The sequence below is a fragment of the Lepidochelys kempii genome, chromosome 4, assembly GCF_965140285.1.
Source record: "Lepidochelys kempii isolate rLepKem1 chromosome 4, rLepKem1.hap1, whole genome shotgun sequence".
Taxonomy (NCBI): domain Eukaryota; kingdom Metazoa; phylum Chordata; order Testudines; family Cheloniidae; genus Lepidochelys; species Lepidochelys kempii.
Genome location: NC_136383.1, coordinates 13270898 through 13282651, shown reverse-complemented (window position 1 = coordinate 13282651; position 11754 = coordinate 13270898). Strand labels below are relative to the sequence as shown.

Below are 11754 nucleotides of genomic sequence, written 5' to 3'. Positions count from 1 at the left end.
TACCCTTGCCCCTGAGGAAACAATTTCCCTGAGGGAAATCCTTACTATCCCTGTGGTGGGGATAGTTTGGGCCTTTGGGGAGATGCACAGAGCCGTATGTCAGTTGTATTTATGTGAGGACTGAATTTAGTGCCCCACACAGTGAGGAATATTGCATTTTTCTCCCTGGCAGCAATTGTGTGTGGTTACTCCAGGCACCTTTGCACTGAGGCTTCTTGCTGCAAGAGTGTTATGAGGGACTCTTTATTTCTTCTCTTCGCCTCTGTGTTCTCCATATCCCCACCCAGTTCATGTTTGCTCTGAGAGTGACACCTATTGGTCACAGCGAGCAGCAACATGCAGAGGAAGGCTGAGGGCACTGGTGTCAGACATACATATTCCAGGGAGGAAATCCTACGGAAAGCTTAGTCCACTCACTGCTGGTGGGGCGGTCCACCTGGCATCCCCAGGCACAGAGCCGCCCCCAGCGGCAGAAGTAGTCTGGGGTGTGGGTGGAAAAGGGCTTTGGTTTAGTCCTTCTTCCCCCTGGATGGAGGTGATGGGTTCTCCCTTCCTTCCCTCATGTGTGGTGCAGAGGATCCAAGGTTCGGAGCAAATTCTTTTTCATGTGGAGAGGAGGGCTCCCCATCTGCCCTGCTACAAAGACCTTGGAGGGGATGGGGAGCTGCCAAGGGTCCTTTTCTTTCTCTCACCCTGTGGAAAAGTAGGGAGGGGATGAGTTCTTCCTTCCCCTCCACGCAGAAGAGAGGTTTGTGGAAGAATCTTTTAGGGAGGAGGGAGCCAGTCTGGCATCACAGACACTGTTGGGATTCTTCTCTGGCCCCACACTTTGCTCCCTCAGCCTGGCATAAGAATGGTGGCACATTACATCAGCACAGAGCAGAGGGGCTGCTGCTGACCCCGTTCTGGTCCTGAACATCATTCCAACCCCTCGTTGTCACTGGGGCGCTGAGGAAAATACTCAGTTCAGTTTGACTCTGCAATTATATCTCCTTGTCTGAAGGAACAGCCTTTAAGGGCAGGGACAGCAGAGACTAGACTGGCTGTTTGTAAGAAAGATGTGCTTTAACAGTGAAAGCACTGACACCAGCAAATCATGCCTGGGGCACCACAGGGCCGGGGGAAGGAACAGCATGATTTGCAGAGACACTCATGGCAGAGCTCCAGGAATAGTGAAGGGAGGGAACAGAGGGTTAGGGAGAATAGAAAATGCTAGTGGCAAGGCCTTTCCAAGTTGTTTAGGCCTTGTCCACATAACACAAAATTCACCAGCATAGCTATTCTGGAATAACTATTCCAATATAGGTTTCAGAGTAGCAGCCGTGTTAGTCTGTATTCGCAAAAAGAACAGGAGGACTTGTGGCACCTTAGAGACTAACCAATTTATTTGAGCATGAGCTTTCGTGAGCTACAGCTCACTTCATCAGAAAGCTCATGCTCAAATAAATTTCTTAGTCTCTAAGGTGCCACGAATACTACTCCTTTTCTTATTCCAATATAATTTAGCTATTCCAGAATAACTCTTCTGTTCTGGGATAGAAGTGATTTTATTCTGGAACAAGTACTCTGATCTACATGTGGTCACTTGCCTCATGTAGCCACGGCCATGGATTTGAATGTAAAACACCACAAGAACCCGGACAGAATTTATCGTAGCCCAGGAGTGGCCATGAACAGGGCCGCACACATCCAACCACCACCAACAGAAATCAGAGCGCTCTCAGCCCCGTTTACACGCAGACTTGACACCAGTTTAATTAATGTCGGTTTGAAAACCAGCTGAGTTCAACTGGGGCAAACCCCTGTTGTCGAAACTTTTATATTGGTTTAAAACAGTTTTTAGTCCGGGGAGCTTGTACCTGTACATTCACTATGCAAGTTAACCCCATATAAATCAGACTGAAGCCTATTTGAGTCTCCACACAGGAGATTGAGAGGGTTTAACTACATCAGCCAAAAAACCACACCTTTAGTTAAGCCAGTACTTTGGTGTGTAGATCAGGTTCTAGAGATTGACCTCAATGGGCTTTGGATCAGGCCCTAAACAGGCAGGAGATGGGTCACTAAGGCTCTGATCCTGCAACAAGCTCCACTCACAGAGACCCCTTGTGCCCATGCAAAGCCCCTTTGGTTTCAGTGGGGCTTCTACATGTGTGAAGAGGCCTGCCCACATGGAGCTCAGAGCCACAGTCCATCTTCTGAGATCACAAAGTAGTTTCCTTCAGTATTTTTTCTAGTGCTTTGTCCAGTTTTAGATGTCTGATGGGATATGGCTTTCAGCACTTCCCATGGGAGTGGGAGCATTTCCCAGCTCAAAGGCAGTATAGACATGATTCCCACTCTGTCATGGGGACACTTGGACATTCAGATAACTAAGGTTTGGGATTTGAGGGTGATTTTTCAGGGTGATTAATAGAAGTCAGGGGTCAGAGGGAGTTTGGGACACTGGAGTTTGATGTAGATCCCACAGGCAGGACATTTCCCTCTGCTATTCAGCCATAAATTCCTTTGCTCAATTTCACGCACACCCTAAACAAGTCCAGTGTTGACAGCCCTTCTATATAGGTGGATACCCATCTCAGCCATTAGTCATTGCTTACCAAACAGATAATGGTATTTTGCCCTTCTATAGCAGCTTCCATTTGAAGGACTCACAAAGCACTTTGCAAAACATTAACGAACTCTTACACCACCACTGTAAAGTAGGTTTAGTTATCCCCAGGGAGAAATAGAGGCACAGAGGAGTTAAGGCCCAGATCCTCAAAGGTATTTAGCCGCACGTAACTACCACAATCAGCATTAAGTGCCTAAATACCTTTGGGTATGTCTACACTCCAGCTGGGACCATGTCTCCCATCATAGGTAGACTAGACTGACTGATGGGCAGTACCAGCGTGGATGTAGCTAGCCACCTGAGTTTGGTCCCGGAGTGTCAGGCTGGCCCATGCCACAACCTCCACATTGCTACGTTGAGTGCACTAGTCCCTGCTGGTAATCGCTCACCTTAAGTGATCACTCTCGTTACAGTGTGTATGGCAACACCCATTATTTCATGTTCTCTATGTATATAAATCTCCCCACTGTATTTTCCACTGAATACATCCGATGAAGTGAGCTGTAGCTCACGAAAGCTTATGCTCAAATAAATTTGTTAGTCTCTAAGGTGCCACAAGTCCTCCTTTTCTTAGTCTCTGTCTGTGTACCAGTCTGGGAAGCTGGCTCCCAGCTGCAGCATGTATATACTGTGTGTGGATCTGGGCCTAAGTGACTTGGAAAGTCCACGGCAGAGCCAGGAACAAAACCCAGCTCTCCTGACTCCTCTTTGCAGAATCCTAATGGGGCCACGTTATGGCTTTGCCAAGAGACCCCCCCCGGGGGAATAACGTGTGGTAGCAGCTCGCTGACAAACAATCCTTCCCTTGCTGGCTGCATTTCCTTCTACCGCGTCTTTTCCTCAGCTCACACCAAAGCGTGGCTCCTGCCCACCCCCGGATTCTAGTGCATGCAGATCAAAACTGGCTAGGCCATGCTGTGTGAAAAAGCTGAGGTCTGAATACCCAGTTTGTTTACTGGTGCCCCACACGAACGGCCTCGATTTTTAGACACGCTTTTTAATACCATCCTTGCCTACAGCAACACTTTTATTTAATTGCCAATAGCAATAATACTTTGCGCTGCTATAGCCCCTTCCACCGAAGAATCCCAAAATGCTTTGCAAGCATCAGGCCTCGTTACACACGTTCTGTGAGGGGGATGAGAATTATTTCTCCCATTTTACAGATGGGCAAATGGAGACACAGCAGCAAAGCCAGGATTAGAATCATATCCTTTAGGCTCCCACACCTCTGCCTTAGCCAGTATGTTTTCAAAAGCCCAACACTGCCCACATGGAGCTGGCGGGGCTTCGATTTGTGGGATAGATGCCACAATACCCTGGCAGAGCAGCTGCTGGAGGGATGGTTGTGCGTGGACAGGCTGGTTTTCAGTTAGCTAGCATAAGCACAGTGAATTGTTCCCGAAGCAAACAATTCTATAACTACCAGCCCTGAGATTCATGCATGTTCGCTGCTTCTTTAAAGCAAACTGGGGATATTGATCCGAAACCACGCTGCTGCCAGCCAGTGCAAATGTTACTGCTCGGCTGAAAAAAGCTCAGTTTGGTTTCCAAACCAAATACTGTATTGAAGCTGGTCTGCTGGTCTCTCTTTGTATGCCTGAAGTTTGGAAGAAGAAGAACTGACTCTTTCCCAGCCCCAGCCCCACCCACTCACCCACCTGTTTAATCATGTGAGCCCTTTGCTGCCCAGGTCAGCTGTTTAAAGGCCCTGTAGAGGTAGTGCTGAGTCACACAGCTGAATCTTGGAACTGGAAAGCAAGCAGTTGTCCTAACTGTGGTGTGGCTTCAGTCAGCAGCATGGAATGTGTGAGTCTTGTCTCTCTGTAGCTGGGACTGGTTAGGGCTTTACTTGCAAGACAGGGGGATAGGAAGCTAGGTGTGGAATCCTGGAAGAAGGTTAACTGCTGGTGAGTGTGTTTGGGAGAGCTTTCAGAGTAGCAGCTGTGTAAGTCTGTATCTGCAAAAAGAAAAGGAGGACTTATGCTCAAATAAATTTGTTTGTTAGTCTCTAAGGTGCCACAAGTCCTCCTTTTCTTTTTGGGAGAGCTGTGAATCATGTGCTGGGTGACCAGACAGCTGGTCTAGTACATACCCCCCCCCCCCACTCATCTGACTTCTCTCTTAAGGCTCTCCCAGGGTGAGCTGCAGGGCTCTTTTTCTGTTGTACCTTGGAATAGAAGAATTTCTTTAACGGAGGGGGAAATAGCTAAAGGGTTAGTAGCTGTGGGTATTGGGTTGGGCCATATGTCAGTGATGGAAGAAAAATGCATGATTGGACTATAACACTGAGGGGGAAGGAACACTAGAGATGGAAATATCTTGCAAAAATAAAAATTCATCTAAGTAGCCTTTGTTTTGAAGGGTTCACGGTGGGCCACTTATTATTTAGGTTAACAGTTTTCAGCACTTGTAGCGTCAGTAACTCTACTAATGTTTCCAATGTCTTAGACAGTCTGGAAAGAATATCGAAGTACACTTTTTTTTTTCTTGAGAACTCTTATAAAACATTTCATGCCTGTATAGAGCCTTTTTTGGGTTCTTTTAACTTAAAATAAACCCCCTTTAACTCAGCCCTATAGGGCACTACAGGATAGGGGCATGTCACTGACCCAACTTTGGCCTTTCAGCCCTCTCTAACTCCGAAATGCAGCTCTTAAATATTGCTTACCTTCCTCAGTCTTGGTGGCTACCTCCTCCCTGGCTCTGCCATCCGACCAAGTTTCAGCCTGTGCTCCAGAAACAGAATAAAAGAGGGATGTGTAGGGAGCCAGGATAAGTAGGGCTTAGATGCTATGGTGATAAGCAGTTTAGCAATCTGCAGATCATAGCTGGGCTGACCTCAGCATTATGGTGAGAATGGGAGAGCTGGACAAAACCGAATAGACTATGCAGGTGGCTGGATAGCCTCTTGGCTGATCCAACTAAAATGAGGACAGTTCGAGTTTCCAGAACAGGTTGCAGGATCAGAGCCCACTAACCGGAGAGATCTGGCCTCTCCATTGGTCACTGACTCCCTGTAACACAGGGGTTGGGAAGGTCTGCCTGGGGGTGGGGTGTGAAGCGAGAAATGTTGCAGCTGTTCCCAGGCTCTGAACTGTCTCTCCCCCACCTCCTGGAGAAGGAGATAAAACAAAAAACTGTGTCCAAATGAAGGAAAGTGACCCTCTCTCCAAAACTGGAGGAGGTGATACTGGTGCAAATGCTACTGTTTCCATTGGTCTAATGCAATATAACCCTGGCTGTGACAGGTTTCGGTCTTAAGCTCATTATTGTGGTCTCTTTGGAGCTAAATTCCAATAGCTCCTCAGGTGAGGGTGCTTGTGTTTCTGATCCAGTGGGTGGAATGGGGCCTCTGGCCAGACACAGGCTGGATATGGAGGTTGTTTATCAAGGTCAGCTCCCTTCAGGGTTAGTGGCTGCCCTTTGCAAGACAAGGGTGGCACCTGGTGGAGACAGGGTAGCAAGGGGCTGAAGGTGGATGTTTTCATGTACTTCATTTGCTCCCCTGCAGCAGAGGCTGGGATGTATGCAAGCAAGCTGGCTGATGGGCAAGCGCTTTCAGCTAGCAAGCCAAGCCCCACTCAGGGCTCCCAGTGCACGGGAGCACTGGCTGGCTAAGACCGTGTGCACAGCAAGCTGGTGGGTTGTAGATATTGCACAGTAACAGCCATGGCTTTAAATGTGGGAGGGTAGATTAAAAGAGGGTTAAGTCTCAAATTCCTGCAGGCCGGGGAAGTTACCTCTCTGCACGCTAAAGGGTCAGGCGCCTAAGAAATGAACGGTGGCTTCTTTTAGAAAGGCAGCTAGGGAAAAATGCTAGTCAAACTCCCAGGGAAGAATTGAGCCCTCTTAACTCCAGTGCAGGTAAAGCCCAAGCAGCGGCAGGCGCAGCAGTGCAGGCTTCCCTGTGTGTGTTACATCCCCAAATCCCATGGGCTGCAGCTAATGAGACCAACGTGCGCCTCTAGTCCATTCAGTGCTTGACCTCTGGACAGACTGCTGGCCATCAGGCCAGTTAGTGCCTGTGGCTGGGAACACTTGGAGTCCTGCCCCATGGGAACTGGACGGAGACCAACAGACCTCATTCCGTAGGCCACGGAACTGTGGTTGCATGTTAATGATTCTGGTCGCTGACTGATCAGGGGGATGGTTTGGAACTTGTCTTGTCTCTAGCTCATGCTCAGCACTTATTTCTTGTGTCCCCGGTGCTATTGCCTCTCCCTTCAAACCGAGGAAGTAGGTCTGTTGATCCCCAAGGGGGAGGCTAATACGTTTGTGGCTTGACTCCCTTAGAGACTGGTTGCTACTCACTTGAACGTCCAGGCTGGAGAGTGCATCAAAGTGAAGGGGAAGATCTTGCCGGAAGCCAAGGGGTGAGTTGGGAAGGGTTAGATGTTGCATCATCATTTAGGTAACCAGTGGGGATTCTTCCCTTAGCACACGACAGGGGTAGGTGCCAGAGGTGAATCTGTCTCCGGACAGCTTCCGCTCTCTCTGTTGTTAGATCCGTCTCTGCATTACAGAGATGATCGGTCTGGACTCCGGTGGGAGGGGCTGCGTAGTGTGGTTGTGTGTCTGATTGTCTCCTCCATGCCAGGTTTGCTGTGAATGTGGGGAAGGACCGCAGCAACCTGGTGCTGCACTTCAACCCACGCTTCGACAGCCACGGGGATGTGAACGTCATTGTGTGCAACTCCATGGAGGATGGGATGTGGGGGACAGAGGAGAGGGAGACTGACTTTCCCTTCCAGCAGGGTGACAAGACTGAGGTGAGGACCCGGGAGTGGGGAACAAAGCTATGCTAAGAGGGCACTTGATTTATGGAGCTGGGGTCCTTCTGGACCTGGGGAGTTCCTATCCCTACATTCCTGCAGCACCTTTCACACCATACAGCAAAGCACTTCACATGAATGAAATAGGCCTCTCTTCACTCAGGTGAAGGCACCAGTGAGGCCCCTTGAGATTTTTGGGGTGCCCTCTCAGCCAGATCTGGGGAAATCAGGCTTTCTCTCCCTCAAGACAGATGCTAGTTGAGGGAAGAGTAGCTAATGCTGTCTGGGCGAAGCTCCTGGTTAACCCGTCTCTAAGAGGTCATGGGGATTGGCTGCCTGTGCTGGTTCTAATGTGCCTACTCCTTGCAGATCTGTATCTCCTTTGACACAGCAGACCTGATGGTGAAACTGGCTGGTGACAAGGAGATCGCGTTCCCCAATCGGCTGGGCCTGCAGAACATTGAGTACCTGTCTGTGGAAGGTGACTTTGCCATCAGAGCCATTAAGTTTAGCTAACTGCTGAGTCCTATTCCTTCCACCTCCCTGCTCAGTGAAATAAATCTAAACTTGGCCTTCAAGCTTGCCGTGTCTGCCCGCTCTTTGCCATTTCATCTGCTCGAGCCAGCTTGCCTCTCCTGCACTAAATAGGAATGGCTAAGTTGTACCAGGAGCCAACACGTACCTAATTGCCAGCCCTGGGACACCTATTTCCCCCCCGCCCCTTAAAGAAAACTGATGGTAATCTGGTTTCAGAGTAGCAGCCGTGTTAGTCTGTATTCGCAAAAAGAAAAGGAGGACTTGTGGCACCTTAGAGACTCACCAATTTATTTGAGCATGAGCTTTCGTGAGCTACAGCTCACTTCATCGGATGCATACCGTGGAAACTGCAGAAGACATTATATACACAGAGACCATGAAACAATACCTCCTCCCACCCCACTCTCCTGCTGGTAATAGCTTATCTAAAGTGATCATCAAGTTGGGCCATTTCCAGCACAAATCCAGGTTTTCTCACCCTCCCCCCCACAAACTCACTCTCCTGCTGGTAATAGCCCATCCAAAGTGACCACTCTCTTTTTAAAATGTGTATGATAATCCAGGTTGGCCATTTCCGGCACAAATCCAGGTTTTCTCACCTCCCCCGCTGCTGCCCCCTAGTGTAAATGCCACCTCTTAGCTGAAAGAGGCTATTAACTTCACTCATCTCCCCCCTCCACAGCCCCCATGAACTTCTCGCTGTTAAAGGATACTGCCCGCACCTCCTGCAGTGATCATCTGCTCAGTTATGTAAATGCAGTTGTGGAGCTAGGGCTGAATCCTGGAGGTGGCTGGCTGTCCTAGCTTGCTGGATTTCAGGCAGTGTACAAGTCCTATCTCTTTTGATAGCTGGGGTTGTTAGACTAGGATGCACTACAGATAGGTATGATCTGCAGTTCTTGACAGAGTGGCTCAGGCTTTGAAGGACTGCCTGTCTCCTCACAACTGTACCAGTGGTGTTCCTCACTGGGAGGGAGGGCTACATAGGAGTCTCTTATGTATCTCCTGGGGAGGGGAGAAAGTCGGGGGGTGTTAACTGGGCAGGTGTCAATGGGGACTTGTCATTGGGAAAGTGATCCAGCTCAGGGCAGGGGAGACCCCGTTGGTGGAATGGGGCTCTCGGAGTGGGCATTAGAGTGGAATGAGAACTTGTGAAATATTTTAGGCTTTTTTAAACAATTCTAGTAAATTTTTTGGGGGGTAGGGGAACACATCAACTCTAGGAGACTTTTTAAAACCATCTCTGGTGGGGCTCAAAGCAGGGTGGGGTGGGGGAGCATGCTTGCTCTTCTAGCTTCTGCTGATTGAAGTGTTGCTTACCTTGCCTCTGGCAGCAGCTTTCTCCTTGCCTCTGCTAAATGCCCTCTTCCAGCTACTGCCCCAGCCTCCCTCACAGCGATGTAGGAGAATAAGAGTGGGATGGCAGAGGAGCTCTGTGGCCACTACACACAGCATTCAGATACTGCGAGTGGGGTTAGAGCTGACCTCCTCAGTAAGCAGGGAAGAGAGGAGCTGGGAAAGGCAGAGAACAGACTGAATCAATGCAGCTGGCTAGTTGTTATCCTGGCTGAGCTCCTGAAAATAGGGAGAACAGTCAGGATAGGGGCTAATCCTGTTAAACTGGGATCCACTCAAACTTCCTCTCCATATCCCCTGCCTTTACCCTCTGATTTAGGCATGCAGAAGGAACACTTACAGCAAAACTCTGCTTCCCAACAGCCCAGGTTGAACTCCCTCCCAGCTGCTGCCTCAAAGCCAAGAAAAGACTCCTCTCCCCAGAGCTGGAGGAGACAATGCTGATGCAACTGCTGCTAGGTCCTCTCGCCAAATAAGGCCCAATCATGCCTTGGCTAGGCCTTCAGCTGAAGGTCATTATCAAAGATGGGGGTTCCAGGAAAGTTCTGGCTGTGGAGCTGGGCCTTTCACAGCAGAACACCCCGAGCCCTTTGGGTGGGGAGGGGCAGCAGAATGATCTGATAGCTCCGACATACGGACTATACCTGGATCTTCCACTTAAATCAACTCCTGGAGTGTGCTAGGGGGAGGGGGGCCTCATACACTTTATCCCCTCCTGGGATGGGAAGGTAGAGGTTTTCTATCAAGCTGAGCTGGTGTCTTACAGCAACTGCGGTGCCATTTTCCCCAAAGAACCTGGGGCTGGAGGGGAGAAGGCTGTCTTACTCCTCGGGACCAGAGATGCTATCATTCTGCCTCACCCTGGCTGCAGGGTGCCTGAGTAACCGGGGAGCAGGCTTGCTCTTAGAAATGCTTTCCTCCTAGGGAAAGGATGGGGGCTGCCCCTCCAATTAACCCATTCAAAACAGCCTCCCAGAAGCTACACTCTCCCCTCCTCTAGCTGTGCGGGAAGCTCGGGGCAGGGTGAGCATGGAGCATTCTGGGAGTTTTCTCTCCCACACCAAAAGGCATGTTTGTTTCCACGGCAGCCCAGCATGGGATTGACTCCAGTGCTGGGGGTGGCACAGTGCAGGTGTCTAACTCTCTGCTCCCGGCCCCTCCAGGCTTGCTGTGAATGTGGGGAAGGACTGATGCTGCACCTCAACCCACTCGGACTGCCACCAGGGTCGTAGTGCGCAACTCCAAGCAGGATGGGAGGGATGTAATGCGGGCTGGCTAAGCTATGGCCACCATCCTTATCCTGGGGCAACACTGGCTGCCTCTCTCCCCCTCAGATTTCCCCTGTGCTTTAAGCCAAAGCACAGGTGGGGAAAGGAGTCTTAAGAGGTATAGCAGAGGAAGGAAGAGAAGCCTTAAAGGAAAACCATGGAAACTCAGGTCCCCTGCGGGACAGGGGAGCCTTCTCTCTATTGCCCTTCCCCAGGTGCTCAGGAGGCAGCTCTTTGGTGCATGCATGGTAGGTGCCTTGCCCTCTAACCCTTTAAGATCCTACCTGTTCATTTGACCCATCTAGGGCCAGCTGGTACCACTCCCTCTCTCACTGTTGGGTAAGTTGGGTTTACTGACCTGCTCACAGATGTTGGCAGCTTCCAGTGCTCTGGACACAACAACTGCAAGGAGCAACGGTGGGAGGGAACGGTGTGGTGTGCAGTACTTCCCGCGGGAAGCCCTGAGGGGGGAAGTGAAGTGAGATGGCTGAAGCTCTGGAGCTGTAACTACTCCTTTTGTTACCAAGGAGACTGGTGTACCGAGTTAACAATAGGCACCTAGGCTGGCTCGTGTTGTACCAGCAGCTTAATAAAACCATTGCTAAATAGAACAGGATAAAATAGGTCGAGAGAAATATTACACTCAACCACGGCCCATGCTGCCCAGCTTCATTACTATTTACACTCCCGCTAGCTCTCATTGAGCTAATGCAAATAGGTGTACCCAAGCTGGGAATCCCTCCTAGCGCAGATATAGCCAAGCCCTGCCACTAGAGGGCACTCCAAATGCATCCACAACTGCCGATTTTTACACTCCCCCACCAACTCCCAAAATCTACTACATTCCAGTCTTGGTTTTGGTAGGTAGGTCCACGACACACTGCCTCCAGGTAGGCTACTCTAAAGTTCTCTAGGAATCTTGCAGAACTGCATAGTCTACTTAACCCCTGGAGAGTATCTGGAAAAAGGTGAAGATAAGTCACAGCAGGGGAGAGTGAAGCCGGTAGGGGAAGTGAAGATTAGGAAGGTATGATGCTGCTAGTCATGGCTGAAAACATTTAAACAAGGAGGAAAAAGGCCTAGCCACCAATGTAACATTTAGCATTAACTAGCCATGCTGGTAACTGGAGCTGGTTGACATATTTGCACAAAAAAAGTGTTGTTCTTGAAAAACAGGCTTTACCAAATGACACTTTTGGAAAAC

General features: G+C 49.7%; 1 protein-coding gene across 1 annotated transcript; it reads left to right on the top strand.

Moving 5' to 3' along the window:
* Positions 1–4326: 4326 nt before the first annotated feature.
* Positions 4327–7967, top strand: LOC140909933 (16 kDa beta-galactoside-binding lectin). Its single transcript, XM_073340026.1, has 4 exons — positions 4327–4423; positions 6911–6990; positions 7215–7386; positions 7759–7967. The coding sequence occupies exons 1-4, from the start codon at positions 4415–4417 to the stop codon at positions 7903–7905; spliced, it is 408 nt and encodes a 135-aa protein (XP_073196127.1). The 5' UTR covers positions 4327–4414; the 3' UTR covers positions 7906–7967.
* Positions 7968–11754: the final 3787 nt, after the last annotated feature.

What these genes read in the sequence shown, in the direction of transcription:
- LOC140909933 (XM_073340026.1), top strand. An exon ending in ATCTTGCCGGAAGCCAAGGG is followed by an intron (nt 6,991 to 7,214) that starts GTGAGTTGGGAA and finishes CCTCCATGCCAG; the next exon opens with GTTTGCTGTGAATGTGGGGA. An exon ending in AGCAGGGTGACAAGACTGAG is followed by an intron (nt 7,387 to 7,758) that starts GTGAGGACCCGG and finishes TACTCCTTGCAG; the next exon opens with ATCTGTATCTCCTTTGACAC.